Source organism: Cyprinus carpio, chromosome A2 (assembly GCF_018340385.1).
Source record: "Cyprinus carpio isolate SPL01 chromosome A2, ASM1834038v1, whole genome shotgun sequence".
Classification (NCBI taxonomy): domain Eukaryota; kingdom Metazoa; phylum Chordata; class Actinopteri; order Cypriniformes; family Cyprinidae; genus Cyprinus; species Cyprinus carpio.
The window spans coordinates 18675894-18703020 of record NC_056573.1 but is presented as its reverse complement, the minus strand read 5'-3'; the positions used below and the strand labels follow the sequence as shown (position 1 = coordinate 18703020).

The window sequence follows — 27127 nt, the reverse complement described above, 5'->3', positions numbered from 1 at the left end:
CTGGATGAAATGTTCACTCTAAACATCTGTGATGCTGGAGTGCCAAAACAAGTGACTCAGAGTTTCCACAGGTGGCCGTGTGGATGATGGTGACGATCAGACCCTCACCGCCAGACTTCTGCACACGGCACTTTAGCTTGTTCAGAACCAAGCCTCTTCCCCTTCATCAAGGACACTGGTTGTGTTTCAAAACCTAGTGAGCTGTCTGCCTTGATTTTGAAATAGCCACTGGTGAAACATGCCTGTGATCTATACTATAGATAATAACCTCAGCTTATTGTAGTTTATTAATTTGATTAATTTTTTTAATTAATTTTTCCAAAGTCAAGTCACCTTTTTTTGTATAGTGCTTTATACAATACTGATTGTGTCAAAGCAGCTTTACAGAGTCAAACAGGAAAATAGTTTGTCAATAATGCAAGAAGACAATAACAACGAGTCATTTTTCCAGCTAAAGTCAGTTCATTGATGATTCGGGGATGTCATCATCCAGCTCTCTTCCAGCAGCAAAGCATTAATAAAATTCATATTGAAACTACACAACTACATTTTTGTGTGCTAAAATAAATAATTAATATACAAATAATAATAATAATAATAAATCATTAGATTAAAACCAGTAAAATTTAACATAAATGATTTGTTATTTTGACACAGCTGATGTTCCAGGTGCTCTAGAGAGTTCTTCAGAATTTTCTTGGATGGCTTTTGAGTTTGTTTATGTCTGTATTTATGTCTGTTGCCTAGGCACTGTATCCGGCTAGTGTGTCTATAGAGCACAAGTGGTTAAAGCTCATGGCTAAATGGGGACCTCCTGACCAGAGACTCCACACCCAAGTTTAGATTTATCTGATGTTAGATTTATTTTTTTTTCTAAAACTGAAGTGTTTTAGTGACGGTCTAATGGTTAGCATGCATGTGTCAACAATACAGTGAGCCATGCTACTCATTTTGTTGATGGAAATTTTAGTCATTTAGGCTTGTGACATTTCCTGTTTCATTATGTTTTCCTAATCGTGCCACTTGGGTCTCGTAGATAGCTAGTGTGTGTTTGTGTGTATGATTGTGAAAGACAGGCAGCTTTGATGGTTTGAGGCTTGGTGTGCAGACGCGTGTGGCAGACAGATGGAGTCCTGTCGATCTCCCACAGAGGCCGAGACAGCGGCTGCGCTGCAGACCCCAGACAGCTGCCTCTCTCTCTCTTACCCCCCATCTCTCTCTCTGTTTGTGTCTCTATGTCTTCCATTTTGTAAGTGTGAAATCAGAGACACCACAGACACGGAGACCAATTCTTTACTCTCTTGCTGTCTTATTTCCACTTTCTGTATTTCTTTCCTTCCATTTTCAATTTATCACAGAAAAGCTGTCATTTTCCTGTCTGACTGTGTTTTGTTCTCTCGTCCTATACCTCGACCACAAACCTCGTCTGTGACGTACCTTGTCTCGCTCTCTTTTTTTTCCTCTGGTGTTGCTTCCTCTCTTAGAGCCACAGTCCTTCTTTTTGCTTTGCTGTTTCCATTTAGTCAATTGTCTATCATTTATTATACAACAGTTAGTTCCTGTCCTCTAATTTGACTGATTATGTGGTATTTCCATGAAAGCTGTTTATTTTTCATTCTTTTTTTTCTTTTTTTTTTTGTATAAAAACTTAAATTGTTTCACTGTGATTCACTTAAACAGTAAACATACGTTATTTGTTGACACACAACTGTTCATCCTGTTTTGGCTTCTTTTGCAACTAATTTGGCTAAGTTTGGAGGAAAACATTAACAAAATGGCTGTATTGTGTCTAAAATGTAAGGTACTCAATATTAACTTGTTTATAGATTTGCTCATGTGATATTGCTTCACCATTTGCTGCTTATTATATTCTCCTTCTCTCCACCTCAGTCTCCATTCCGGAGTGCTAAGGTGGGGTCACATTAGCAAAATTACGCAGGCAAAAAAGGTCCATTGTCTGTCATCAATAGTGTGGCGATGCATGAAGCACTGCTCACACAGAAGAGCTTTTAGTCTGATCAGTGTGGTGAATTTCTTGTGGCCAACTTGAATACAAGTGAAATGTGAGTGGGAAACTTTTCCACCCTCATACAAAACTCCTGATTCCTATTGGTTCCTACAGGTTCCCATTGAAATGACTGAATTTTGCCGAGCAGTGGTAAATGTGACAGCACCTATCGATTGATATTACAAAGGATTATTCTGTCTTATATTTTCTGCCCGATCTCTCCCAACATGGCATTTCCAGTAATCTGCAGAGCATGACATTGTATCTTGGGAACTTTATCTTCATTGCACCCGTGTTTGGTGAGATATTGAAGGGTAATGAAAGGTCAGAGGTGGTAGAGGCTCAGGGTTTTGTCTGTTTTATTGAGGGTGTTGAGCTCACCAGTGTAAATATCAGAGACCCCAGTGGATGCAACTCAGCCCCTCAAAATAAGCAGCCGAATGACCTAATCAGTCTCTGTTTACACAAGGGGAACGGAGGGCAGTGAATGTGTGTTTATGGGGGAGAGAGAGTGATTGAGGTGAACTATTGATCTGGCTGGAGTGGATGAATTCATGACTGTCTTACGACAGTATGTGTAGAAGAGAGAGCGACAGGCTGAAGAAGAGCGAGACAATGTCCTAACCAGGTCTAATTTTTCTGCCTTCAGTAAAAACACTAAATGACAAAAATCACTGCTTTTCAGAACTGATTTGTCAAAATGTCATTTTATTATGTCTAGTCTGGTCAAGAGGACACATTGTCAGATTAGATGTGTAAAAAAGTAGTTTGCTCGCACACATGCAAACTTAAATAAATGTCAAAATGCTAATGCATACAAACGTGTGCACTGATGAATATGAACAGTTGCTGACAAATGCACATTTTCTTGAATGGATAAACATGGACAGGTGTGCACACCCATTGGCCACAAACATGATGAAAGATGGCTAGGTAAAGGTACTAATAATAGTGTGGTATATGAAAAAAGAGATCAGGATGTTTGGTTCAGCTCAGGACATGCTGGCGGTGGCCCAGCTTGTGCAACTTTTACTCTTTCCTTCTGCTCTATCCATGGTGAAACATTCACCTCCATCGAGATTCGTTGCAGTCCTTGTGCTCAGGCAGTCACACATTACAAGCGCCGTTCATTTATTTCCAACTGTTTGTCCTCATGCACAAACAAATTACTAACTAACCCCAAAGCCCCACAAAAAAGCACACACTCTGAGATTTGGCAATCTGTCCTATATATATAAAGCCCAGAGATCCTGTTGGCCGTTAAGACAACATACTCCTCCCTGTTGGCTCAACATTTGGATGCTGTGGGCAGATTGGGGGCCCTGCTCTTTGTGCTCAAGCTGGGAATATTGTTGTACTGGTTTTTTGCCAAGTCCCTGGAGATGATCCAGGAGCCAGAAGAGCCACAGGACGGCGCAGACTGCGGCTAACCCAAATTCGTCAAGACATGCTCAACTATTCAGCCAGGTGGTTCAACTGCCATTGAGAGCATTGGCGTAATTTTTTTCTTTGTTTTAGAAATCTCATGCGTTCAAAAGACAAGAACAATGCCTGCTGTTGATAATATGGTATTTTGTGTCATATTAGTACTTCGCTTTGGCAGCACTGCATGTATTTTTTTCATAGGTACAGCATTGGGACAAAACTTTCCAAGATGGTGAATGAGGAAAGAAAGATGTTTATTATACTTACAATTCATTTCTTTGTATTTATGCACTTGGCAGATGCTTTTATCCAAAATGACTCATTGAAAGTATACATTTTATCATGCATTCCCATGGGAATTAATCCTATGACCTTGGCATTGCTAGCACCATGATCTACTTTTTGAGATACAGGAATGCATTTGTAACTGCAAAGTATAAGAAAAATAGATTAAAATAATTGAAAACTGACCTTTTCATCTTAGTTCATGCATTTGGTACTGTGGAGTATAGAAAAAACAGCTTCATGTAGTCTACATAATCCAGACTTTTAACATCTCTTGACATCTGCACATTCTTCAAAAGACTATTGATGTGTGTTATTTGTTCCATTTCATTCCTACTGACCGCCAAATACATATATAGATATAATGTGTGATGTAATACTTCCCCCTCTCTTTTTCTGCTTCCTCTCTGACTGCTATACTACTAGAACTTTATCTGATGATATTAACTTTTCCTCGCTCTTTGCAAAATCAGCAGTGTAGAGTTCGTTCTCAAGTCCTAATGGGGACATGAGCGGAGTCAGTGTGCCTCTGCTCCAGATAAGACTGTCTGACTATGCTGGCTAGTGATTCACCTTAATGTCCCATTGCAAAACATTGAGAGTGCTGCGATTATGTGCTCTCACTGTGGTCAGATACCCTTTTGATGGAATGCAGTGCAGAAGCCACAGTTGTCTGGTTTCATCAGGGAAGTTGCCAAAAATGGGTCATGAAGATGCTTCTTGCAGTTACCCTCATCTGTGCTTGTGAGGCACTTTTTTGTGTGAAACTGCTGTTTTTGACCCACCGGTTCAACACAACCTCATTAGACTGCATATTTTCCTCCTATTATGCAGTGCTCTTGTTTCCTAACTCCAAGCTCATCCCAAAGAAAGATCTGTCATTCTGCAGATGGCTCCGAAGATGCACGCACAACACCACCGGCTTGTGATTAATGCGCCGGTATCATGCTACATGCAGCGTACATTGCCTGGTCGGTAAATCTCTCTGTCTTCCTCCTCCCACTTGAGCCTGTATTTCCCAAAGCATCAGAAAATGTGAGTGAGGGGCTGGCTGTCTTAGAAGAATGTTCCCTTCCACTCTTGTCTCTTCCCTCCTCTCCCTGTGGAGGCTCTAAACGTAGACTCGCTGTGCTCTCCTGGCTCTATGAGGACAGTCTGTTCCAAGCTTGCATCAAGCTGGGGGACTTCTCAACCTGAACAACAGTACCAGCCTGCACCTTCATGTCTCTCTGCAGAGCAGCACACATTTTAGTCGGAACACATTTATCTTTCTTGTACAGGCTAAACAAAAGACATTTGTATGACATGGCATTGCTTTGAATGACTGTCCACCTTTCCAGTAATTACTGATCTCTAATGCAAGACATCCTCTCTATTAATCTCTACCAGAAAGAAGTCCCGCGTGTTTGACATACATTAGTCACTATTTATGTCTCATCTCAGCGCGTTTCACTTCACAAACTTGGGAATCGAATAGTCATGGTTTTTTGATTAAAAACACTGTGCATTGCTGTAAGTTTTCTATTTCGGGCCCTTACAATGGAAATGAATGGGACCAGTTTTTTGAGTCTGTGAGAGAAGAAATATATATATATATATATATATATATATATATATATATATATATATATATATATATATATATATATATATATATATATATATATATATATATATATATATAATATGAGCATTTGCATTAATTGTCCTGTTAAAACTTGTGTATAACTTCAGCTTTAAAGGTGTTTAAATTATTTTTATGGTGGTATCTATTTTGTGTCAAGTGCTATCAAGTGAACTTAAACTGAACCTGTATTGAACCCAGAATATTATTTTAATGGCACAGACATTTAAAGGCAACTCTATCATCCCCTTGAATATTGAGGTTTGTAATGGAAGAATGCACATCAAGTTGTAGTCACATGTACACAACAGTTTCGCTAAGCATTTGCATCAGTATTTGAGTGCTTGAATATATGATTCTAACTATAAAGTATATACTACTGTTCAAAGGTTTTGGGTCAGTAAGAATTTTTTAAAGGAATTAATGATTTTATTCAGCAATGATACATTAAATTGATCAAAAGTGACCATTTTCTATTACAAATACTGGAGTAATGGCTGCTGAAAATTCTGCTTTGCGATCACAGGAATAAAAAATGACAATTTTAAATATATTAGAATAGAAAAGTGTTACCATTTCACGACATTACTTTTTTTGTTGTATTTTATATAAAGCCTTGGTGAACATGAAAGACTTCTTTCAAAAACAAATAGGCCTTTATCTTAAAGACCTCAAACTTTTGACAGGTTACAGTGTAACAGTGTTTTGTGGCTTTTAGCCCACGTATGTTAGCCTTGAGGTTTATCTTTAAAGGTAGTGTATGATGGAAATATTTTGCATATTTTTGTTAGCGTTTGTTTTTATTTTTGTTTGTATTTAAAGGTAGTGTATGATGGAAATACGAAGAGACAGACAGTGCAGGCAAAAATGCAGGGTTGTTGCAGAAATAAAATCCGTGTTTGAAGACATTTCACGAAATATGTGGAGGCACGGTTTAAGCGCTTTTTTTCTCCGCCGTACGAGACCAATGTTTTGCTGATTTTTTTTGTTGACTTTTCAAAATATTGTGGAAAGCAAAACACTGTATAATTTTATTTGCATCTGCATCCATTGTATTTCATGCTCTTTTACTTCCTTTTTTCCGGGTCAGAATGTCTACGTTTGGTAGTTTCAGCAGTGTATAGTGTAAATGCAAAAATCGGATACGGGTCACTTTTAAAAGATGATGTAAGCGGGTCGTCAAAAAAATCGGATATAGTCAGAAAATCGGATTTGGGCATCAGGACCTGCAGTGTAAATGCAGCATTTTTTGATTTGTAATGTGTGTTTATGTTTTTCAGCTGCGGAGTTTTGTTTATTTTTGTTTTTTTTGTGTTTATGCACGCTGGTAAGTGGGTGGATGTGTGCTGACAGCTTCCTCTTGTAGGGATGGGTAGGACACTGCTCTTCTATGAAAAAGCTACTTTTTTGTTCTCTATGCAAAGCCAGTCACTGTGGCCCCTAACAGGCTCTGCCATGTGAAATGCATGAGACATATTGTGTAGAGTGTGTAGAGTGAAAACGTGTGTGTGTGTGTGTGTGTGTGTGTGTGTGTGTGTATGGTGTCTGCAGCTCAAACTCTGCATACAAGACTCAGCTCTCTGTGGGTGGGCAGTTGCTCTCTCTTCAGCGCTCTGTCTCTGTCTGTCTGTCTGTCTGTCTGTCTGTCTGTCTTTCTCTGTCACTGGGGCTGTTGGAGATGGCAGAAGTGAAATGCACTGCCAGTTTTGTGTGTCAAGCTGCCATGTTGGTGATTCTCCTGTGCCATACACACAGTTTAATGACATGCACCTATAGAGATGGGCTCCCCGTCTCCCTATCACACACCTAACGTAATGTTTGGGTAGACTACATGCTTTTAATATCTATCAGATTTTTCCATAACCAACTTATTGACTAGTCTGACTAACCAACAAATATCATCAAATAATTTGGTTTATTAACTATAATTAGCCTTCATTAGTGCAATTATCTTGCATGTGCATTACTTTTTTTTTTTTTTTATAGCCAGTAGGCATTATTTTTACCTCATAGCCATGAACCAGGTTTTGCTATGTGTGATTGATAGTAAGAGGCAGATAATATTGGGGGACAGACTTTCTCATTCTAGAGAACATTTGACTGGACAAAAATCTATTTAGCGCAGGATGAGTCATCAAAATATTCTGTTTTATGTCTGTTCTCCCAGAAGGGAAAGTATGGTTTTTGATTTTTGAGGTGAATTTTATCAATGTTTAGGATTACAGTTACTTATAGATTAACCTTAAGGCTAACATATGTGAGCTAAAAGCCTCAAAAACTAAACTACTATTCAAATATTTGGGGCAGTAAGATTTTAAAAATGTTTCTGAAAGATGTCACTTATGCTCACAAAGGCTGCATTTATTTGATCAAAAATGCTGTAAAACTGTAATTTATTTCTGAGATGGTAAGGCTGATATTTATCTAGCCATTACCCTCCAGTGTTCAGTGTCACATGATCCTTTAAATCATCCTAATATGCAGATTTAGTGCTTGTTAAACATTTAATTTCACAATCATTCATTCATTATCTTTTTCAGAAATCTTTGATGGATAGAATGTTCAAAAGAACAGCATTTATTTGGAATGGAAAGCTTTTGTAACATTATAAATGTTTGTCTTTAATGTATATTTTGATTGATTTAATGTGTCCTTGCTGAGTAAAATTTTGTATTTCTTTCAAAAAAAAAAAAAAATTTTTTTTTTTAATTAAAACTTTTTAATTAAAATTTATTTTTTGTTTCAAAAAAAAAATTTTGGCATGCTAGTGGTTTAACACTTTAAACTAGCATTCTAAAACCCTTTTGATAAAGGTTTCTAAATAATTTTTAAAGGGGTCATATAATGTTGCAAAAAAGAACATTGTTTTGTGTATTTGGTGTAATGAAATGTGTTTATGCAGTTCAAGGTTAAAAAAGCACATTATTTTCCACATACAGTACATTATTGTTTCTCCTCTATGCCCCGCCTTTCTGAAACGCATCATTTTTTACAAAGCTCATCGGTCTGAAAAGCGAGGTGTGCTCTGATTGGCTAGCTATCCAGTGCTTTGTGATTCGCCAAATTCCCTTAAGCGTGTGATGGAAATGTTACGCCCCTTGTCATACTGTGATGTGTGTCCCGGTCAGAACACCGGCGCAACAAGACAAAAACAATAAAACCCATTACGAACAAGCCATTTGTTGCATCCAGTGGGGACCTAACTACGGATTATAATGACTTATACTGTGTTTTTACTCACGCCGCGTAAACATAAAACCATGTCTGCATTTGTGATCGTAGAAACGACAAACAACAAGCGCTACTCTACACCAGCGGTTCTCAATTCCAGTCCTCACTGACATGAGCAGTGGGGCACGAGGACTGTAATTGAGAACCACTGCTCTACACAGCTCAAAACTCGCGTTTGAATCATCAGTGGCAAATCCTCTACATATGTAAACCTACTTACAGACTGCGAGTCAGAACAGCCGACATTGTAGTCTTCTCTCCCAGGATCAGGAAACAGACTTCCATAACATGCGTTGCACCCATCTAAATATTTGGGGTAAACTGTACTGGAACAGTGTTGTAAATACAACTTAACCACTGATTTCTAGTTGTGAACTCTTTTGGAAGGCCAAACAAAGTATTTTCACTTTCACAACGAAACAGTGTCTCAACAACATGGCGCCAGCGGCAACAGCGAGAATCGAAGTTATGCCTTCTTTCTTTGCGTGAACATATGGGCACTGTTATGCAAATCTTCCCACATCGTGACGTAGATGTGGGGGCGTGTTTAAACGAGGCATTTTAGGAGGTTGTGGATAAGCCTTAACTTTGAAGAATATCTCTTTGGGTTTGAGACTTTGTTCTTTGCAACTTTAGGGGACCTTGTCTATTCACGAACAGCTTATAACACTCCTAGAGAAAGGAAAACTTGAAATCGCATCATATGACCCCTTTAAAGCTCTGTTGTTAAAAATAATATTGACTGATTATTCGACCATCTTGACCCATCCCTAGTATCGATCATGCACTTAAGTACATTTTTTATTGGTGTCAGTACAAAAACTGCATATCAAGTCAGAAAGTCCCTTAGCTAGTCAAAATGGATCCAAGGTTGGCTCTGACCTCCTATGTAAAAAACAGAGATTCATAGCTGCCATGCGAACATCCAGATGTTTGTGTTTTGTCCTCTTGTGTTATAGTCCCTTTGACCACAGCTCTCACAGACTGTGTATACTGTATGTGTGTGTCGCACTGAGAGAGTAAGGTCACATTCTTCCCCCCTCACATCCTACAGAAAGCATTGCAGGGTGTTTCCAACGTCAGAGTTTGGTTGATCCCTGACAGCAGCATCTTAAATGAGCCGTAGGGTGCCACAGCCCAGAGAACACACCTCAGAGGCTCATCTCTAGCAAGACTGCATCTGCCAATGCATGTGTGAGTATGTGTGTGTGCATGTTAGCCTAACGCTGCCGCGCCATGGGAGGCTTATGCGGTTACTGCTTTTCACTGGCACACACTTGAGAGTACTCTGTTCTAACATGCGTGCATACAGATCTCCCATTCATAGCCTATTTAAAGCCACCCATGTGTAGGGAAGGGAACAGGTAGAGCTCCCAGAGCGGGAGAGACTGTTCCTCTGTGTGTTTACGGCTCTCAGCCTTCCAAGCCAATCTATGATCACCAGCACGGTATGTTAGTTTTGCCTGTGCGAGTATGTGAGCGGATAACTCGGCCGGTCTGTGTGTGTGTGTGTGTGTGTGGTTCTTATCAGTTCATATGTTGTAGATTAAAAGGTGGATGTGTGTAGATGGCTGTTGGGACAGACAGGCAGACTGCACTATTGATGACCGTGTCTAGACGGAGTGTTTGTCTCCCTCCCTCTTCTCTTAAAAATTTGCCCGAGGCATCCAGCCAAATCCTCTCAGGAATGAACACGTCTGAGCCTGTGTGTTTAATCCCTGTGCGTGTGTGTATTGATATTTAGAGGTGTGTTGTTTGCTCATTTTTGAGGAAGTGTTTTAGTTTGATTATGAATGTATGGGTTGTTTTAGTGTGTTTTTGTAGGACATGGACTTCAGCATTCCAGTGTGTATATAGGCATCACAGATAATGTCAGGAATGCATGATTACTTGTGTGTATGCAAAATCAGTCTCACCACGAACACTTCCAGGTCAGGTTTCACCATCCGAAATCACTTCTGAATGATTTAGGTGACATCTTATTCACAGCTGCAAGAAGCCAAAATGTTGCTGGATTTATTCACAAGTTTGGGAGAGATTCTGTCTATTTTGTACACACAGGGACTTATTCAAGAAAAGTGGGAGGTAAAAAAAAATAATTTGTGTCTTCCATTCTTGCATCATTTGTTACATTAATTTTGTTGGGACAGTTTACATATGAATGAATTTAAATTCATCTGCTCGTGTTTCGTGGAAAAAATCCATGGAATGTGTATTTGCATCACAATTAAGTGTTTTTGAAAGAACCCTTCTGCTCATCAAGGCTGCATTTGTTTGATTAAAAATACAGTAAAAATTTTTATATTTCATATTCATACAGTTTTCTATTTTAAAATGTAATTTATTCATGTGATGCAAAGCTGAATTTTCAGCAGACTTCAGTCTTCAGTGTCACATGATGCTACAGAAATCATTCTAATATTTTGATTTTGAATTCAAATTTTTTTTCTTATTAATATTAAAACAGCTGCTTAATATTTTTGTGGAACTCTTGATGCATTTTTTCATGACTCTTTGATGAATAGAAAGTTTAAGAAAACAGCATTTATTTGAAATGAAAATCTTATTGAAATCTTTTGTAACATTTTAAATGTCTCTTTTGATCAAATTAATGCATCCTTTCTGAATAAAAGTATTAATTTATTAAAAAAATCTTATTGACCCAAACTGTCTGAATTGTTGTCTGTGTATCTGCATATTAAAGATTAAACGTTCTTACAGTGATTATGTTCATCGCTTTGTTTTGTTTTTTCTTTGAGGACATACAAATGACTTGATGCTAGCAAGGATACAATGTAATATTTTACATCCATTAGTAATAAAAAACAGAGTCACCATTGTAGATCTCTCTTTGGTTCCATCTCTTCCTCCGTTTTATCGCTTTAGCCCGCATCAAGTTGGCCTACTTTTGTCCACAGTCCAGCCCACATGGAAAAGATGCCTCATCAGTATACCACAGAGCGCACTGAGCACTTTTCCAGTGTGATGAATGAAATGGAGGTAAAATCCTCAGTGATTTTCGTGACTCATTATTTGATGTGACATTTTTACACACACTTGGATTACAAATGCAAAACAAACAGCTGACAGCTGGACTAAAAGGATAATTCACCCAAAAATTCTGCCATCATTTACTTACCTTCATGTTGTTCCAAAATGTATGACTGACTTTCTTCTGAGTAAATGATAGCTGAATTTTCATTTTTGGGTGATCTATTTCTTTAAACATGCAATTAAATGAGGTTATGGTACAACAACATATACTGTCTGAAACCCAATATGCAATAAACAACATGCTAGTCTTCCATTTTGAAAACAGCCATTGTTTTAAGTTTGTAAATGATTTGCGACAACCTACATTTGTCCACCATGCACCCGGCTCACACGTGCACTTTTGTTTTTTTCCAGCAGTGCTAATGGTGTGTGAATAGGAGACCTGTGTAGGGAGTACAGTGAGGGGCCCCAGCAGCCCTCTGTGTGTTTGTGACTGAAAACTGCCCGTTTGCACTGCATTTCGCTTTTTACATACCCTCTGCCAGAGCTGCAACAGATGGACACACAATCACCCTCGTGTGCCGCCTTTCACACGAATTGTGCTAACTGTGTGTGTGAGGTACTTACAATGAAAAAGCTACTCATGAGTCCAGACACACTCAGTGTCACATACAGTTTCAATTAAATGCTTTTATACATGTGTATACATCAAAAAGGACAGATATGCATTAAATGGCATTCTCTCAAAGGTCATCATGTTGTATGATGGTGTGAGGCTGGCCTAGATAAGATTCATCATCAGCCTGTATGGCTCGTAATTCCCCTCTAACGGCATAGCTCATAAAACTTGCTCGTGCGGGAACTGCAAAGACCTTGCGCGTGTTTACGACTCTTTCCTGTCAATATCTGTGTGTACAGTTGTTTTTTCGTAGCTGTTTTCATCAGGGGATCTCCGTAGTTAGTAATACAGTGATGCGGTCAGGTGTGCACATGCTACAGTGTTCGTTGTCAGAGCCAAAGTGGAATTTGTGTTTGTGTGTCAGTGACCTCATTGTGCCTGTTTCGAGGGAGCGCACGTGAATTTGACGGGGGTTTAAAGCATTCTCGGTTAGATCTAGGAAGTTGCTTTGGTGCTCACGTTAGCGAGCTGATGTGGGCGCGCCGGAGATCATGGACTCTGGTACTGAAGAACAAGTGGTCAGTGTGTGCTTGTGAACATGCATGCACTGATGAGTTCATTTCAAATAAGTGAGCCGCAGGAATTCTAACTCCCATCATACCGATGTGGGCCTCCTTTCTCTCTCACATGCTCTTAAGCAGAGTATCACATATGCTTGTGTCAAACAGGGCTTTGCGTCCTCGGGGTGTTTGTGTTATTGTTCTGAACGCATGTCGAGTCTTGAGGGATTTGTGTTACATTTGTCAGCCGTGCAGAGTATGTAGTGTTACAGAGTATGATTGTGTGTGTGGGGCTTTAACACACTAATTAAAAAGAGATTAGATACGGCTGAAGTGTTGCGTCCCTGGAAGAGAGCACAGAGAGAAACTCATAACAGCCTGATCCATAGGGTTTGGGACTTGAGAAATAACCGTTCAAGAAAACTGTCGTTTACAAACTATACATTACAACGGCCTTCTCAGCTGGTGCTTTCTTACCACTTTGTTAATTTAGCACGTCACGTATATATGGTGGATTTATATAGTGTATCTCGTGTTTGTGCGTTTGGGAGCGGGAGACACCTGTTCCAGTGTAATTTTCTCATGTCCTTGAGGAGAACAGTGCAATAACTCTTTCAGTAAACAGTGGCCACAGCTTTCGCAAAACTATCACAATCACTACTTTCACCATGTGCCGCAGGCTAGCTAGATAAATCCTCTTGTTTTTGTGTTTTTGCTCGAAGGTCTTGTGTCAAGGCTGCACTGCTTCTAACGTGGTACAGCGGATTGAAAGCTCTAATATGAAACAGTGTATATGGCCTCTCTATGGCTATGTTCAAAATAGCATACTACTTTTGCTGTATCTGCAGTATAGAAAGTTTATGTATGTATGCATGGATGTATGTATGTATGTATGTATGTATATGTACTCTGCATAATACGATCATTATCAGTGTGCATAGAATCCCCGCATGACCTAATATAAAATGTGCTGCGTCTAACTGTATCCCACAATGCAACGCACCTGATTTGACCTTCTAATTCCAGTATGATGAATAAATTGGAGTCAGACTGCCTAGACATTTTTGTACAATTGTGGATTAAACATGCAAAAGTATCCATATTTATTTCCCATGATAAGAGCCTACTTTTAATTTTCACATATAGCCAGAGGCTTTGGAAATTTTTTGAACGGTTTGTCTTACATCTGTACTAAGTCTGTGTTTTTTGTTTAGTTTCTTAGGCTGTTTATTACATTTTGCATTTTGTAATGTCTAATTTCTGCTAAGTTGCAATAATAAAATAAGTCAATAAATAAAGCCAAAACACTGTACTTACTACTTTTTATAATGTGTACTGTGCAGTATATTAGTACACTGAATATTGAGAATATTGAACCAGTTTTAAGCATTAGAATTGCATACTTGGCTCTTGAGGGATGAGAGCTCACTTCATAGACTGTAAATGTAAAGATCGGAGACTGCTTGATTGCATGTGTCATGGCTGAGGAGGGAGTGTTGGCTGGGCCGTGAAGTGTGGAGAAATGGCCCAGTAGACATAGTGTGCGTGCTTGTCAAGGTTAGATGGGCTCACCACTGCAGTGTGCTCATTGTTTCTGCCCCCCTCGGCAGCTGCCAACCCCTCCCTCGTGCTGCAGTCCTCCTCTTCCCTCAAGAAAAACAGCCCTATCTCCTACACACACATTTTCTTACATTTAGCGCCAGTGTATGGGGTTGCCATGTCACCCCACCACTGTACAGCTGCTTTATGTTGTGCAATGACATTGCCATTCATTCTTAAGGCAACAGGAAACAGGAGATCCCGTAGTCTGCAGGAAGTTGTAATTTACTCTGGATAAAACATGTTTCTTCCTCTTCTGACACTCACCCATCAACTACTGTAAGTGTCTCTTTGATGGAGGGACAAAGATGTGCGTTGCACTTTCTGGTTTGCTCTGTCAAAGAGAGGATGTTACGGTTTGTAAATATTAGAAACACACATATGAATCATACAGTCTTAAGAAGCGAATGGTTGTTATGGCGGATGAATGTAAGGTCTCTATCCTTCTGTGTCAGCTATATTAAGCTCTGTCTGAGTCTGATAACCATCAGCACGGAGCTTGCCCTGGATTCATGGTGTGTGACTTGCACGCACACAAACACACACACACACACACACAAACACATATGTACAAGCTTCACAGTGTGTTTGTCGAACACGTTAAGCAGAGGAGGTGACAGACAGATTGAATGTGGTGATTTATGCACAAGCTCTGTGATATCAGATGTATTACATGTCTGAACGCTTTCAGCTAAGTGTTAACACTTTTGTGAATGAGGTTGTGCTCATAAAGCATGTGTTTGTGTGTTTTCTCGCAGAAGGTGGCGGATGACGACAGTCAAGGAAGGAAGTCCAGTCCTGTACCCTGCCCACCTAACAGCAAGCTGTCTGATGGCATCCTGGAAAAAAAGCTACCTTCTAAGGTACCGCATCGCTTTACAACAAAGTCCATTTAATGCAAGTCAGGCTACTCGACGGACATCTTAGCATCGATCCCTGGCAGCTGTTTTCTATCTAAGCAATAGACCTGCGAGTATCATGTGTGCTTAAATGCGGACTGTCTAAAATCTCCAAAATTGTTTGGTGTGTAATAACAGTTTAATAATTTATAGGATCTGACAAAAGTTATTTCATAAATGTAACTTCGTTAGCTGAAATTAGGCTAATAAGGCAGTGTACAGTGGGACCTCCTTTTCAACAGTTGCCATTTTAAGCATTCTCCAAATTAATTGTTCTTAAAGTGGTCTGTCTCCTCCTTGTCTCTGTTTACACGCAGGCACAGAACAGCCTCCCCGTTTATCCACACACTTCCTCATCTGGTCAGAAGCAGGAAACAGCTTCTCTCTATCTTACTCACTCATACTCATTGTAGGCCTCAAAACCGACCTCACCTTTCTCACCCACCCCTAGACAACTCCCACATTCAAACCCCTTCCTCTCATTTTCTCTTTCAGTCATTCAGAAATATCTCAATTCACACGCACAAGAGCCCCAGCAGCCATTTGGGTGTAACCCTGTGGTCTTTTTATTTTTATTACGGGTGACGATTTTGGGTTGACCTAATGACAGTTGGTCAGGGTTAAGTTGTAAACAGTGTCCAAACTGTTTCATGCAAACCACTTTCAGAGGAAGGCATTGTTTACCAATAACACAGTACAGTTCAAAAGTTTGAGATCAGTAATTTTTTTAAAGTTAGTATAAAAGTTGAAAGAAGTCTCTTATGCTCACCAATGGTGCATTTATTTGATAGAGAATACAGTAAAATCTGTAGTATTGTGAAAATATTAAAATTTTTAATAACTTATATATTTTAAGATGTAATTTATTCCTCTGATAGCAAAGCTGAATGTTTTAGCATCCATTACTCCAGTCTTCAGTGTCACGTGATCCTTCAGAAATCATTCTGATTTGGTGCTTAAAAACAGTTGTGCTGCTTACTATTTGTGTGAAAACGCAACTATGTAAATGTTGTTGTTATTCTATTTAAATACATTTTTTATTGTAATTTTCTTAACGGTAGTGTATTTTTCTGGTGATTTGTTTGAAAGCGGATGATGTTAATCACAGTCTTTTGACTTTTGACTATATTGTGCTTGTTGTGTAAATGTTAATTCACTGGCCAGGCAATCTATTTGTTTGATATTTGATGAAGTTTGTTAAAGTATTTTGACTTTTGACTAGTATACCTCACCCAGCCTTTACATCAACAATCGAACAGCCAGAAACCCTCCCGGGCTGTTTCACTTAATGCTGTCTTTATCTTATCCTCATCATTAATGCTCTACCTGTCAGCCTGTGCTCTGTGGCCACTGATGGATGAATTCTTCTCATGCATACATGATATTACAGCAGGATGTTTGTACTGCTCTCTTTGTTTACTCTGCTTCAGACGTCCTCTCTACCCTCACCAAGTTTCCTCTCTGTGTGTTTGTACATTTGTATGTAATTATTGCTGTTTGACTGCTTTCTGCGCAAATGCTCTTCATAATCTGTGTGTAATTAGACCTTAAGGAACTTCTGTATTATTCATGCACAAATATGTGTAGACATGTATTTTAATGCAGCTCAAATAGACCATTTCAGATTCAAACAGTCCTAAAGTGCTTCATTAATATTGATATGAGTTTGTTTGTGTGTGTACAGGGCAACTTGCAGTCTTCAATGGCATTCAGTAGATTGTTTCCTGACATCAAAGAAGAACCAGGACAGAGCCCCATCATCCACCCTAGGTACGGCACTTTTCTTCCCAGCATTCCCTTGTTCCATTTCAATAGGATAACGCAAGTGCATATGATAAAATGGGCAAAATTCCATAGATGTCCTATAGGTTTCTTTGATTTGGACCTGCAAGCGTTGACCCTAGAAACCATTCAGGACACCCTAGCAACCGTATAGCAATGCCTTATCAAACAATCACATTTGTACTACCCATCTTTTTAGATAATGTTAAAATGTATTTAAGATTTATATTCGCAAACCTTATAAGAGAATAAATGCACTTGACCTCAAGGATTGCATTTGAATTGCATTGCCACACTTCAACTAGACCCTTTTTGTTTGTTTGTTTTTAAATGTTAATTTATCCCAATGTGATCTGATTATTGCGATTAGATCTGTAGTGCATCTCTGAGAACAACAGTTATCATGATAATGTTGGAGTTTGTAGTTCCAGCATTGGATGTGCACTGGCCTGAGGGTGTTTGTTATGTTTGCAGTTACTACCTGTACACGTACGATAAGATGGTGGCCCCTAACGTATCCCTGAGGAAGGAGGGGGAGGTGAGCCATGAGGTTCTGGGGCCCTGCTCAAACAACACTACAGCAGGAGAACACTCACCCACGACAACCAGCCCACCACAGGTTTGTACTATTTAGCTATCCTTGTAAATGAATGCACGTACATGCACAAGACATGCTAGAATGAATGCAGGTTTATGGACATGCATGTGGTTGACTTACTTAAAGGGTGAGGAGAGTGTCTTGCTAATGATTTATACAACTCACATTTTATAGTTGCCAGTGAAGAGAGAAAGAATGAACAGAGGCCGCTGTCCCTGTGAGTGTCAGATCGCTCTAGAGTGCCGGGGGAGGGGTCTCCAGTCTCCACCGCAGCACGCCACATTTCCTCCCGTCCTCCTTCTGCCTATCTCTCTCTCTTTTCCCTTTTTTCTCTGTGCTTCACTCATCCTTTTTTTCACTTTTTGATCCTCTTTCCAACCCCCTCTGGCCCACTGCTCACCTCACTCTGTGCTTATCACCTTCTTCCTCTTTTTTTTTTTTTTTCTGTCGTCTCCCTTAAGTGTACCCGTTCTCCATCCTGGCTCCCCTTTTCTATCTCTTCCTTGTCTCTCTTCCGTCTTTTTTCCTCAGTCTGTTTCTTCTTTTTCCATGTACCCGTTCTCCATCTTTCTTTCTTCAGTTCTCTTTTTTTTCTTAATTTTTTCTTGTACCACTATCTTCTATGCATCTGTTCTGTATTCAGGTGCCCTCTGTCTTTCTTCCTTCTTCGTCTCTTTTTCAGTCAGTCTCTCTTTTTTCAGTATACCCATTCTCCATCTTGACTCACCCCTCACTTTATTCTCAATTTGTCTCTTTCTTTATATACACTCGTACTCCATCCTCACTCCCCTGTCTCTTGTTTCTCTTTCTTCCATGTTCCTGTTCTCCTTCCTGGCTCCCTTGTGTCCCTTCTGTCTCTCGTTTGACTCATTCTTCTGAGTGACAGACAGTTCTTAGTCACAGTAGAGACTAGCAGCAGTGCGAGGATGTTCTTCGGCTCTGCAGTGCCAGACCTGCAGCCTGCCTGTCCTACATTCAAATGAGCTGTATCTCTTCAACACGCTCTCTCAGTCCCTTTGGACTCCCGTATTGCTCATCTAAGCATACATGCTAGGCTGCTGTGGTTTGCCTGGTGCATGTGATTTGTATGTAGAGCATGTGTAGCACCTTAGCAGTGTTAAAAAATAACTTTAGATCGAGAAATTCTCCACTCTCCACATGCCTCACATTTCTGTGTGATGCTTCCAGCTCTTCCCCTCTACGCTGACCTTCAAAGAGAGACACCCACAGTTACACCCATTAGTCACACCGACTTTCAGCACATGACAGATAAGGTGTGTGTGTGTGTGATCGCATGAGTGTGGTTAACTCTTTCTTCTCTTTCCCTCAGATCTTCCCGCATCTCATTCCTCCATTGCAGAGGAGGCCAAATCCCACCACGCAGGCGAAGCGAACGAGCGCCGCCAACCTCCTCCGTCAGTCGCCATGGAGACTAGCAGGCGGCAAGCAGCACGCCCCCATTCCCACGGAGGGCAAAGACAGTGGAGCTGAGGACGACAAGGACACGATCATGCTAGAGATTGTGCAGATGTATCGGCGGCAGCAAGAAAAGCTGAATTCCACCCTTCAGAAACAGCAGCAGCTGGAGATGGTGAGACAGTCAGATTAGACAAATCATCCCTTCCTGAGTCACAGAGGCTCTGTTCCAAACCATAATAAGCTGCCCAACTGTCTGGTGTCTACATAGGGTTCTAAGGAAGCATCATAACTCATTCATGCTTGAGGCAGAATAAAAATAATAATATCCAAAAAAAAAAAATGTTAATGTCATTAAACAAATTTAAATAAAACAATTATATCCTGCCTTCATACTTTAAGGTTGGCACACCAAAAATTACATTTTGTAAGAAAATTACCCCCAAGCAACTTTGCATAGCCTAGTTTGGAACCCCTTTGCCTTTAATTTGGCATGTGAAATTAAAAATGGCATCTAATCTAAGTCGAAAAGCTGAGTAGAAAGAATGAATAGCAAACACACATAATCAATAAAATAGTCAATTTTTAATTAGATTTTTATCTATACATTATATATACACATATTTATGCATCAGTGAATATTTATAATCAACATTTTCTGCTGCCATTTAGGATGAAAATTATTATTCATATTTTCGTATTGCATCTGGGATTGCCCCATCCGTAAAATGATACATGTGATTGTGTCCTAGATTTTGGCCCTCACTGGTATTTTAAAACGCAGTGTGATTTTGCTGCCTTCTGTTCTGAGCAGCCTTCATGTTGGGTGCATGCCTATAATGCCTAAAAATGTTCCTCTAAATAGGCAGCTTACTAGAGGTTGGAACAGAGCCAGGGAGATGGACTAGTTGTGTATCTGAGAAGCTCTTTTGTGGTCCTGTGAAAAGAGAGAGACCTTATTATAATGAGAGTAAAGGTGAAGGCCAGAGCAGCATGGAGTATGTTCCAGTTGAGCTTTATCACCCCTGACTTGTCCACTACAAACCCTCGACCTTTGCCATACATTGTTTGACGCATGTCTTGATGTGCGTGTGTGTGCGTAGGAGCTGGAGGCAGTGCGCGGGGGTGAGGCAGCCAGGCTGAGGGAGTTGTCTGTGGAGCAGCTGGAGCTGCAGAACGAGCTGGAGGCAGTACACACTGAGCATGCTCAGAGACTGGGGGAGGTGCGGCAGGAGCAGAGACAGCTGGAACACCGACTGGAGCAGCTCAGGCAGCAGAGCTGTGCCTGTCAACCTAAAGAGCAGGAGGCGCAGTACAACGCACAGGTACATGCATGGACCACAGCAGAGCCTATCTGAGTGTGCCCAAATGACTGTGTGATGCAATGATAAACTGAATTATTCCTGTACCCAGTGCAATATGCTGCATGTATCAGCGCAGCTCATCTGTGTGTGGGAGTGATTCAGTAACGGGAAGACAGATACATGAATACACTGTGTTGAAGAGCCAGTTTCTGTCTGATTTGCACACTGTGCCTGATTTCTGCATTTTAACTATCAATTAGGGCAGTGGTGCTCAGACTTTTTAATCCACATATCTAATCAGTCTAATCAATTCAGACCATCTAAATATTATCAATATTACATTAGGGTATTGTAATGATTGCATGCATAAATCTATTAAAATTCTAAAATGAGAAATTAGGAATAAGAATTAAATAAAAGAACAATTTAAATAACATTTGCATGTAATGTTTTTAATTTCAAGATTGTTAAAGAGTATTACATTTTGAAAACCACTGAGTTGGTGTGTGTGTATGTGTGTGCGTGCATCTAATGTTGCTAAATACAGGGATAAATGGACTCAAGGACTCTAGAAAGTCAAAAACTATTAGAAATTATTTTCGGTAATTGAAATGGAGCTGAAATAAAATTAAATATAAATATTACACGAAAAAGTTACACTTGTAAAAAATTAAACAAAAATGAGTAATGTTGCCTTGAAATAAAATGATATGGAAAAAAGTTATATGGAATAAATATGATATAAAAATGATAAAATACATATCGAATTACAAAAATTTAAATAACTGAAAATACAAAAAGTTTCAAAATATTTATAAATACAGTTCTATGATAATATATAAATAACACTGCATCAGATATCAAATCATTCAAAACATTTTCTAAAAGTAAAGACTTGCAGTTCACAGTCTTTTTCTTTCTTGCATTCTAGTTTTTTTTTCTTGATTTCTTTCTTTAGCTCTAAGCTCTATTTATTTGAGTGGGTGAGTTAAAATGAATTGTGATTATGAGTCTTTTTAAATGAGAAAGGCTCTTTCACAGCATACTCATTTGCCCATGAGTATGGATTGACATGTTTAGCATGTGTACAGTGTCCAATGAACCGTTCTTTTAAGTGCTCAAATCACACGCACATGCACTGTTGTCCGCGCCGATATTAAAACTGTGCAGCACGATTCTTCTCTCAAAAATGGTGCTGTAGATTTGCTCTGCAGTGCAGCAATCACTCATATTCATATTTGTGCTGTATGGAATATTTTGTGCGTTCCTATATGTAACTACTCTCTTGTTCTGTCCGCAGCTGTGTGAGCTTCGCTGCCGTTTGGAGCGTGCTGAGGCGGAGCGGCAGGAACTGCAGGAGGAGCTCTGCAGAGAACGGGAGGCCAGAGAGAAGCTGGAGCTCATGATCTCACAGCTTCAGCAGCAGACGTCCCAGTCTGGCACCAAGGGGAGCCGCAGTAGTAGCCCTACCCACCCCCCGACCCCCTCCGCAAGCCCCCAATCCCAGCATTCCCTCTCTTCACCGGGCCCTGAGGTATCCTCCAGATAAACTCCTCCTTGCACACTTCCACGCCTGCAGCCCAAGAACACACTCGCCCACTCCCTGCAGAGTCACAGCCAAACACAAAACAACCTCTGCAGAAAAGAGCAGCTCTCCCATTCCCTTTGTGTCGCACCACCACAAAAAAAGACTTAAGGTTTGTGTTTAATGTAAAAAGACTTTTCGTGTCACCCTGCTCTCGACCAGTCATTAAGCATTTTTTGGATGTACATGTTTAATTTATACTCATGCTTAGAGGCTGATGGTACAGTGAAGGTATTTCTTTGTAGGACGCTTGCCTCCTGTTGCATTGGGAAAGCGCTCGAGTGCTTTTCTGCTCACAACCCTTTGGTTACAGGAAACTGACACTCACTAAAATACTACTTGTGACACGGAGCCCCAGGATGCCAAACGGCAAGACGCCAGTGCCCTGCAGCCGCAAGAAACCATGTGGATGTTTACTTTTTTATTTTAATTTTGTGTCATCCTTTCCTACAGCAAAAATGGAAGAATGTTTTTGTTAATATCACAAAGAATATCAGTAAAAATATTATTCTATAGCATCTTTAAATCATTATACTTAATACAAGTGATTCAGAAACTTTCTGAGGCCTCCCGGTTTTATGATCACAATCCTCTTCCTACATTTTCTTTCTCTGCCTGTCGTTGGTCTTTCCAGTCTGGTGTTGATTATATGTTTCCTGTCTGCACTGCTGACCCTCTACAGGCTGGTATATGACAAATAGCTCAGTTCATTCCTGCAGGATGCAGTAAGCAAAGACTCACATTCGCCCCCTGCTGGAGAACACTATGAAACTCGGCCCCCATTTAACTACACGGAACATCTGCAGTTGTACAAATGAGGTTCAACACTCTTAAGTTTATGTTCAGAGGATTTTCTAAGCAGCGAAAAAGTACCAGTAGCACCAATAAGACCTTAATGGTTGCGGTTGCTCAGAAATTGCAAGGTCAACATTCTATTTTCAAACAAAGCACATAGTAGACCTTATATTTGTAAGGGTTGAAGAGGCACGCTTTGTCTCCGCAGAATGTGGCAACTGCCACTGATGCCCACTCATACATTAACTGTTAGATGAATGAAGAAAGATGGACACAGGCAGTCTTTCTTTTTCTTTCTTTCTTTCTTATAGGATGTAAATCTAGGCTTCTTTCATGATGTATATATCTCATATAGAACATTCCACTGTGCACAACTCATCGGATTCAAAGTCAGCCAAGTCGCATCAGTTTTCTAAACCTGATAATGTGTACAGTGCAAAACCTCTTAGATGCAAAAGAGGAAAATTAAAAGAAACACCCTGACTTATGTGAATACCTCTAGCTATGAAGAATCAAAAAACAAAACTATATTGTAAAAGAGTGCTTTGCCATTTTTGAATTTTTTTTGTCTTGAAATTATTCAGAAATTAATGTATTAACTAATAAAGATTTATATATACTTTGTACATATGGTAGTCATTAATATATTAACTAAATTCTTATAAATAATCTTTCAAGGTTTCTGATCACATTTGCAAAAGCTGGGCATAGCCCAAGCCATTGTTTTTTGTTTTTGTTGTTGTTGTTGTTCTTTTTCCTTCTCTCTAATTTCTAATTTTTCTAATTTCTAACTGAAGAGTAGTTGTTGACAAAGTGTGAAAGGTGGTGTAGGGATGCATGATGCTCAGAACCCCTGCACTATCCAACGGGGAACGGGAACAGTGACGTATGCTGTCCAGTGCCTCAGTGTTTCCCTTCAGTGGGTCATCTCGTCCATTTCATTGGAGCCCACTGAGATTGACAACCTGTTGTTATTTTGGTGGTGTTCACTGTTCAGATTTTCCTCTTGCCCATTTTATATATTTTAAAAAATTAAGAATTTAAATCCTTAGAAAGAAGGGAGTGAAATAATGCATGTATTGTTCGCTACTATATTGTTATGCTAAAACACAGATTCATTATTGCTGAAAAACAAAGTGATTTTTTTTTTTCTGTTCTCTCTCACACATACAAGCTTTCCAACAAATGTTCCTCCATGTTGTCTGAGAAGAGTAGTCTTTATGTAAATGGGCACTAAAGAGCCTAATATAAATGCTAGAAACTTCTGATATGAGAGACTGTGTGTCAGTGACAAATGAGACATGCTTATTGAAAAGAGTGTTTTTCTTTTTCTTTTTTTTTAATACAAATATAAATATACAGCTCTGATTTCATGTGTAGTTCTTTTGAGAGATAGTAGCATTTGTTTAGGCACTGTAATGCATTACTACAGTGTCGACTGCAATTTTCAAATTTCAGTCAGTATTAGGATTCCTTTGTTTTCACCACAGTTACCTCTGTAGCAGCCGGTTTCAATGCTGTTTTTGATAGATTTGGGTATTAAAATGTATTTCTGAAGCTTTCTAGAGTATTCCTTTTCATTTGTAATGATTCTATGAAACATGTAAATTGCATTTTGTACACAGGGGGGCGCTGTAAATCTATGTAGAATGCCATGTTAAATTTGAATTATGGGTATAGGAATACAGTACTCTTTAGACTCTTGAAACAACAAACCTATTTTGGCTTTTGCAGGGTTAAGAAAATAAATACAGATAACATTGTACATATACGAGAGATGTGAAATATATTGAATATCTGATATGTATAGGCCTGGTATAATATAATTAGCAAAACTGTACTTTAAAGCAATCTAATGCTAGAGTTTTTCAGCAAAGCTATGTATTTTGCATTATAGAGGAAATATCCCATTTTACAGGGGATAATGAATACAGTGGCTCCCTTGAGCTGATTAATGGCAAAAGAAAATTACAAATATATAAATAATTTTTTTTTCAATGGTAAAATTACACGTAGTATACAAATAACTACCTGCCAGCACAGCATGTGTCCCTATGATTTTGATCTCACCTTTTCTAATGCATAACTGAGACATTACTACAAAAAAAAAAAAATTAAATTAAATCAGATATGATGCTTTTTTTTAAGAACACACTTAACACTGTAATAGAAACAACATCAATGACTTTCGTAAACAGCAAAGATATTTTAAGTTGCAATTCTGAGATATGAAATGCAGTGTTTGTGTGTGTCATTGCATAATATGTTGCCAATCCTACAGTGTAATGAGAGGTTTTTTGCTCTTGCATGAAAATGAGACATTGCTCTCCTACCTCATGTTGTGATAAGATGTTTTCTAAAGCAGATGACACATCTCAAACTGTTTATCATGATTGGTATTTACGAGTTAAATACATGTACATGCGCTTAGCTAATACCTCAGTTGTATCTAGTGTTACATTGTTTATTTCCCGTTACAGACATTGTAAGTATTTGTTGTTTTGTCTTTTATATTGGATTAAATTGGATTCAATTTATGTAGTGTTATGTAGTGTGTGTCATTGTGTTTTTTTGTTTTTTTTGAATTTTGTTTTGATTTGATTATGGATTAAAGATAAAAATACTAAATTTACTTAAAAGAACTGTTCACACACACAAAAAAATCTGTTTTTATTCACCCTCATTTTGTTCCTTTATGACTTTAAGTGGAATTTTTTTTTCTCCATTGTGGTCCAATGGTTTATTTATTTTTATTTTTTTAAACATTCTTTAACCCTATAAAGTATACTGTATCATATTTGATGAATTTACATTATCAATATGATAATATAATAATCATCAATATATTATCAATATGATTAAAACTTTGCTGAGGAACCTGTTATAATCTTCTATATGCCCTGTCATCTGATTGAGAGTTCAAACTTTAACAAGTGAAAGGCCTCCAAGTATAATTTATTTTGCTGTGAAATATTCAATGATTTTTATAAAGTAAACACAATAATAACTTTTATATTGTTAATAATATTTCAAGATGAACACTTACTGGATGGAAGCAACTAGGTTACTTAATTATCCATAGGTTTTTTTTTCTTATATAAAAATAAAAGTCATGTTAATATGAATGTATCAAATATGATACAACATGCATTTTGAGCAATGTTGATTTGTACATTTCAAATATCAAAATTTCATCTCACTGAGACATGTTATTGGCAGATATCAATTGACGACTGATATTTATGCATTTTCTGTGAGTAGTGTGTTATACTGATTTACATTACAAGCTGTCAGAATTTCATTTTACTTTTTGGTCATGTAACAATCTACACCAAATTGCAGTTAAGGCCTCTGAATAAAATGGTGTTTGTGTTCCTCCATGAGTGTGAGCTTCCTATACTCTCATATGAGCCATAAAAGATTGATATATATATATATATATATATATATATATATATATATATATATATATATATATATATATATATATATATATATATATATATATATAAGTATTAAAGAATTCATACCCCTTCACTTTTTTCCACGTTTTATGTTGCAGCCTTATGTTAAACTACAGTACTTGAATAACTTTTCCCCCACAACAATCTACACTCCACACACCATAATGACAAAGCAAAAAACAGATTTGTGACAGCCTTGCAAATTTATTAGAATGGCAAAAACTGAAATGATTCCATTGCATAAGTATTCATACCCTTTTCTGGGACAGTTGAAGTTTTGCTCAGGAGCATTCATATTGCTTGTAGATGCTACTACACTTCGAGTGGCGTTAACCTGTGGCAAATTCATTTGAATGGCAGATGAAAATGCGTATCAGAGCAAAAACCAAGCCCTGAGGTCAAAAGAACTGCCTGTAAAGCTCAGAGACAGGATTGCGTCAAGCCACACACCTGGTGAAGAGTTCAGAAAAAACAATTCTGCCTCATTGAAGGTTCACAGAAGCATGTAGCCTCAATTTTCCATAATGGAAGAAGTTTGGAAACACTAGGACTCTTCCTAGAACTGGCCTCCTGGCCAAACTAAGCAATCAATGGAGAAGGGCTTTGGTTAGTGTGGTGACAAAGAAGATGATGGTCACTCTGAGCTCCATGATCATATATGCAGATGGGAGAAACTTAAGGACAAACATCACTGCAACACTCCACCGATCCGGTCTTTATGGCGGTGTGGCCAAACTCAATCCTCTCCTCAGTGAAGACACATGAAAACACACTTGAAATTTACAACAAAGCACCTAAGGAACTTGTGAGAAACAAGATTCTCTGGTCTGATGAACCGCAATTCCAAGCATCATGTTTGGAGGAAACCAGGCACTGCTCATCACCTGCAGAGTAGCATCCCAACAGTAAAGTATGCTGGCAGCAGCCTCATGCTGTGGA

The 27127-nt window shown here is 38.8% G+C and overlaps 1 protein-coding gene across 1 annotated transcript in view; it reads left to right on the top strand.

Annotated features, from left to right (window-relative positions):
- The window catches only part of LOC109102876 (ski-like protein), a 29590-nt gene extending 5304 nt beyond the window's left edge, over nucleotides 1–24286 (top strand). Inside the window, exons 3-8 of the mRNA XM_019116221.2 lie at nucleotides 15104–15208; nucleotides 16929–17014; nucleotides 17501–17645; nucleotides 18955–19215; nucleotides 20144–20365; nucleotides 21645–24286. Coding sequence (XP_018971766.2) covers nucleotides 15104–15208; nucleotides 16929–17014; nucleotides 17501–17645; nucleotides 18955–19215; nucleotides 20144–20365; nucleotides 21645–21893 — 1068 coding nt within the window. The 3' untranslated portion in view covers nucleotides 21894–24286. The remainder of the gene's footprint in view (nucleotides 1–15103; nucleotides 15209–16928; nucleotides 17015–17500; nucleotides 17646–18954; nucleotides 19216–20143; nucleotides 20366–21644) is intronic.
- Nucleotides 24287–27127: the final 2841 nt, after the last annotated feature.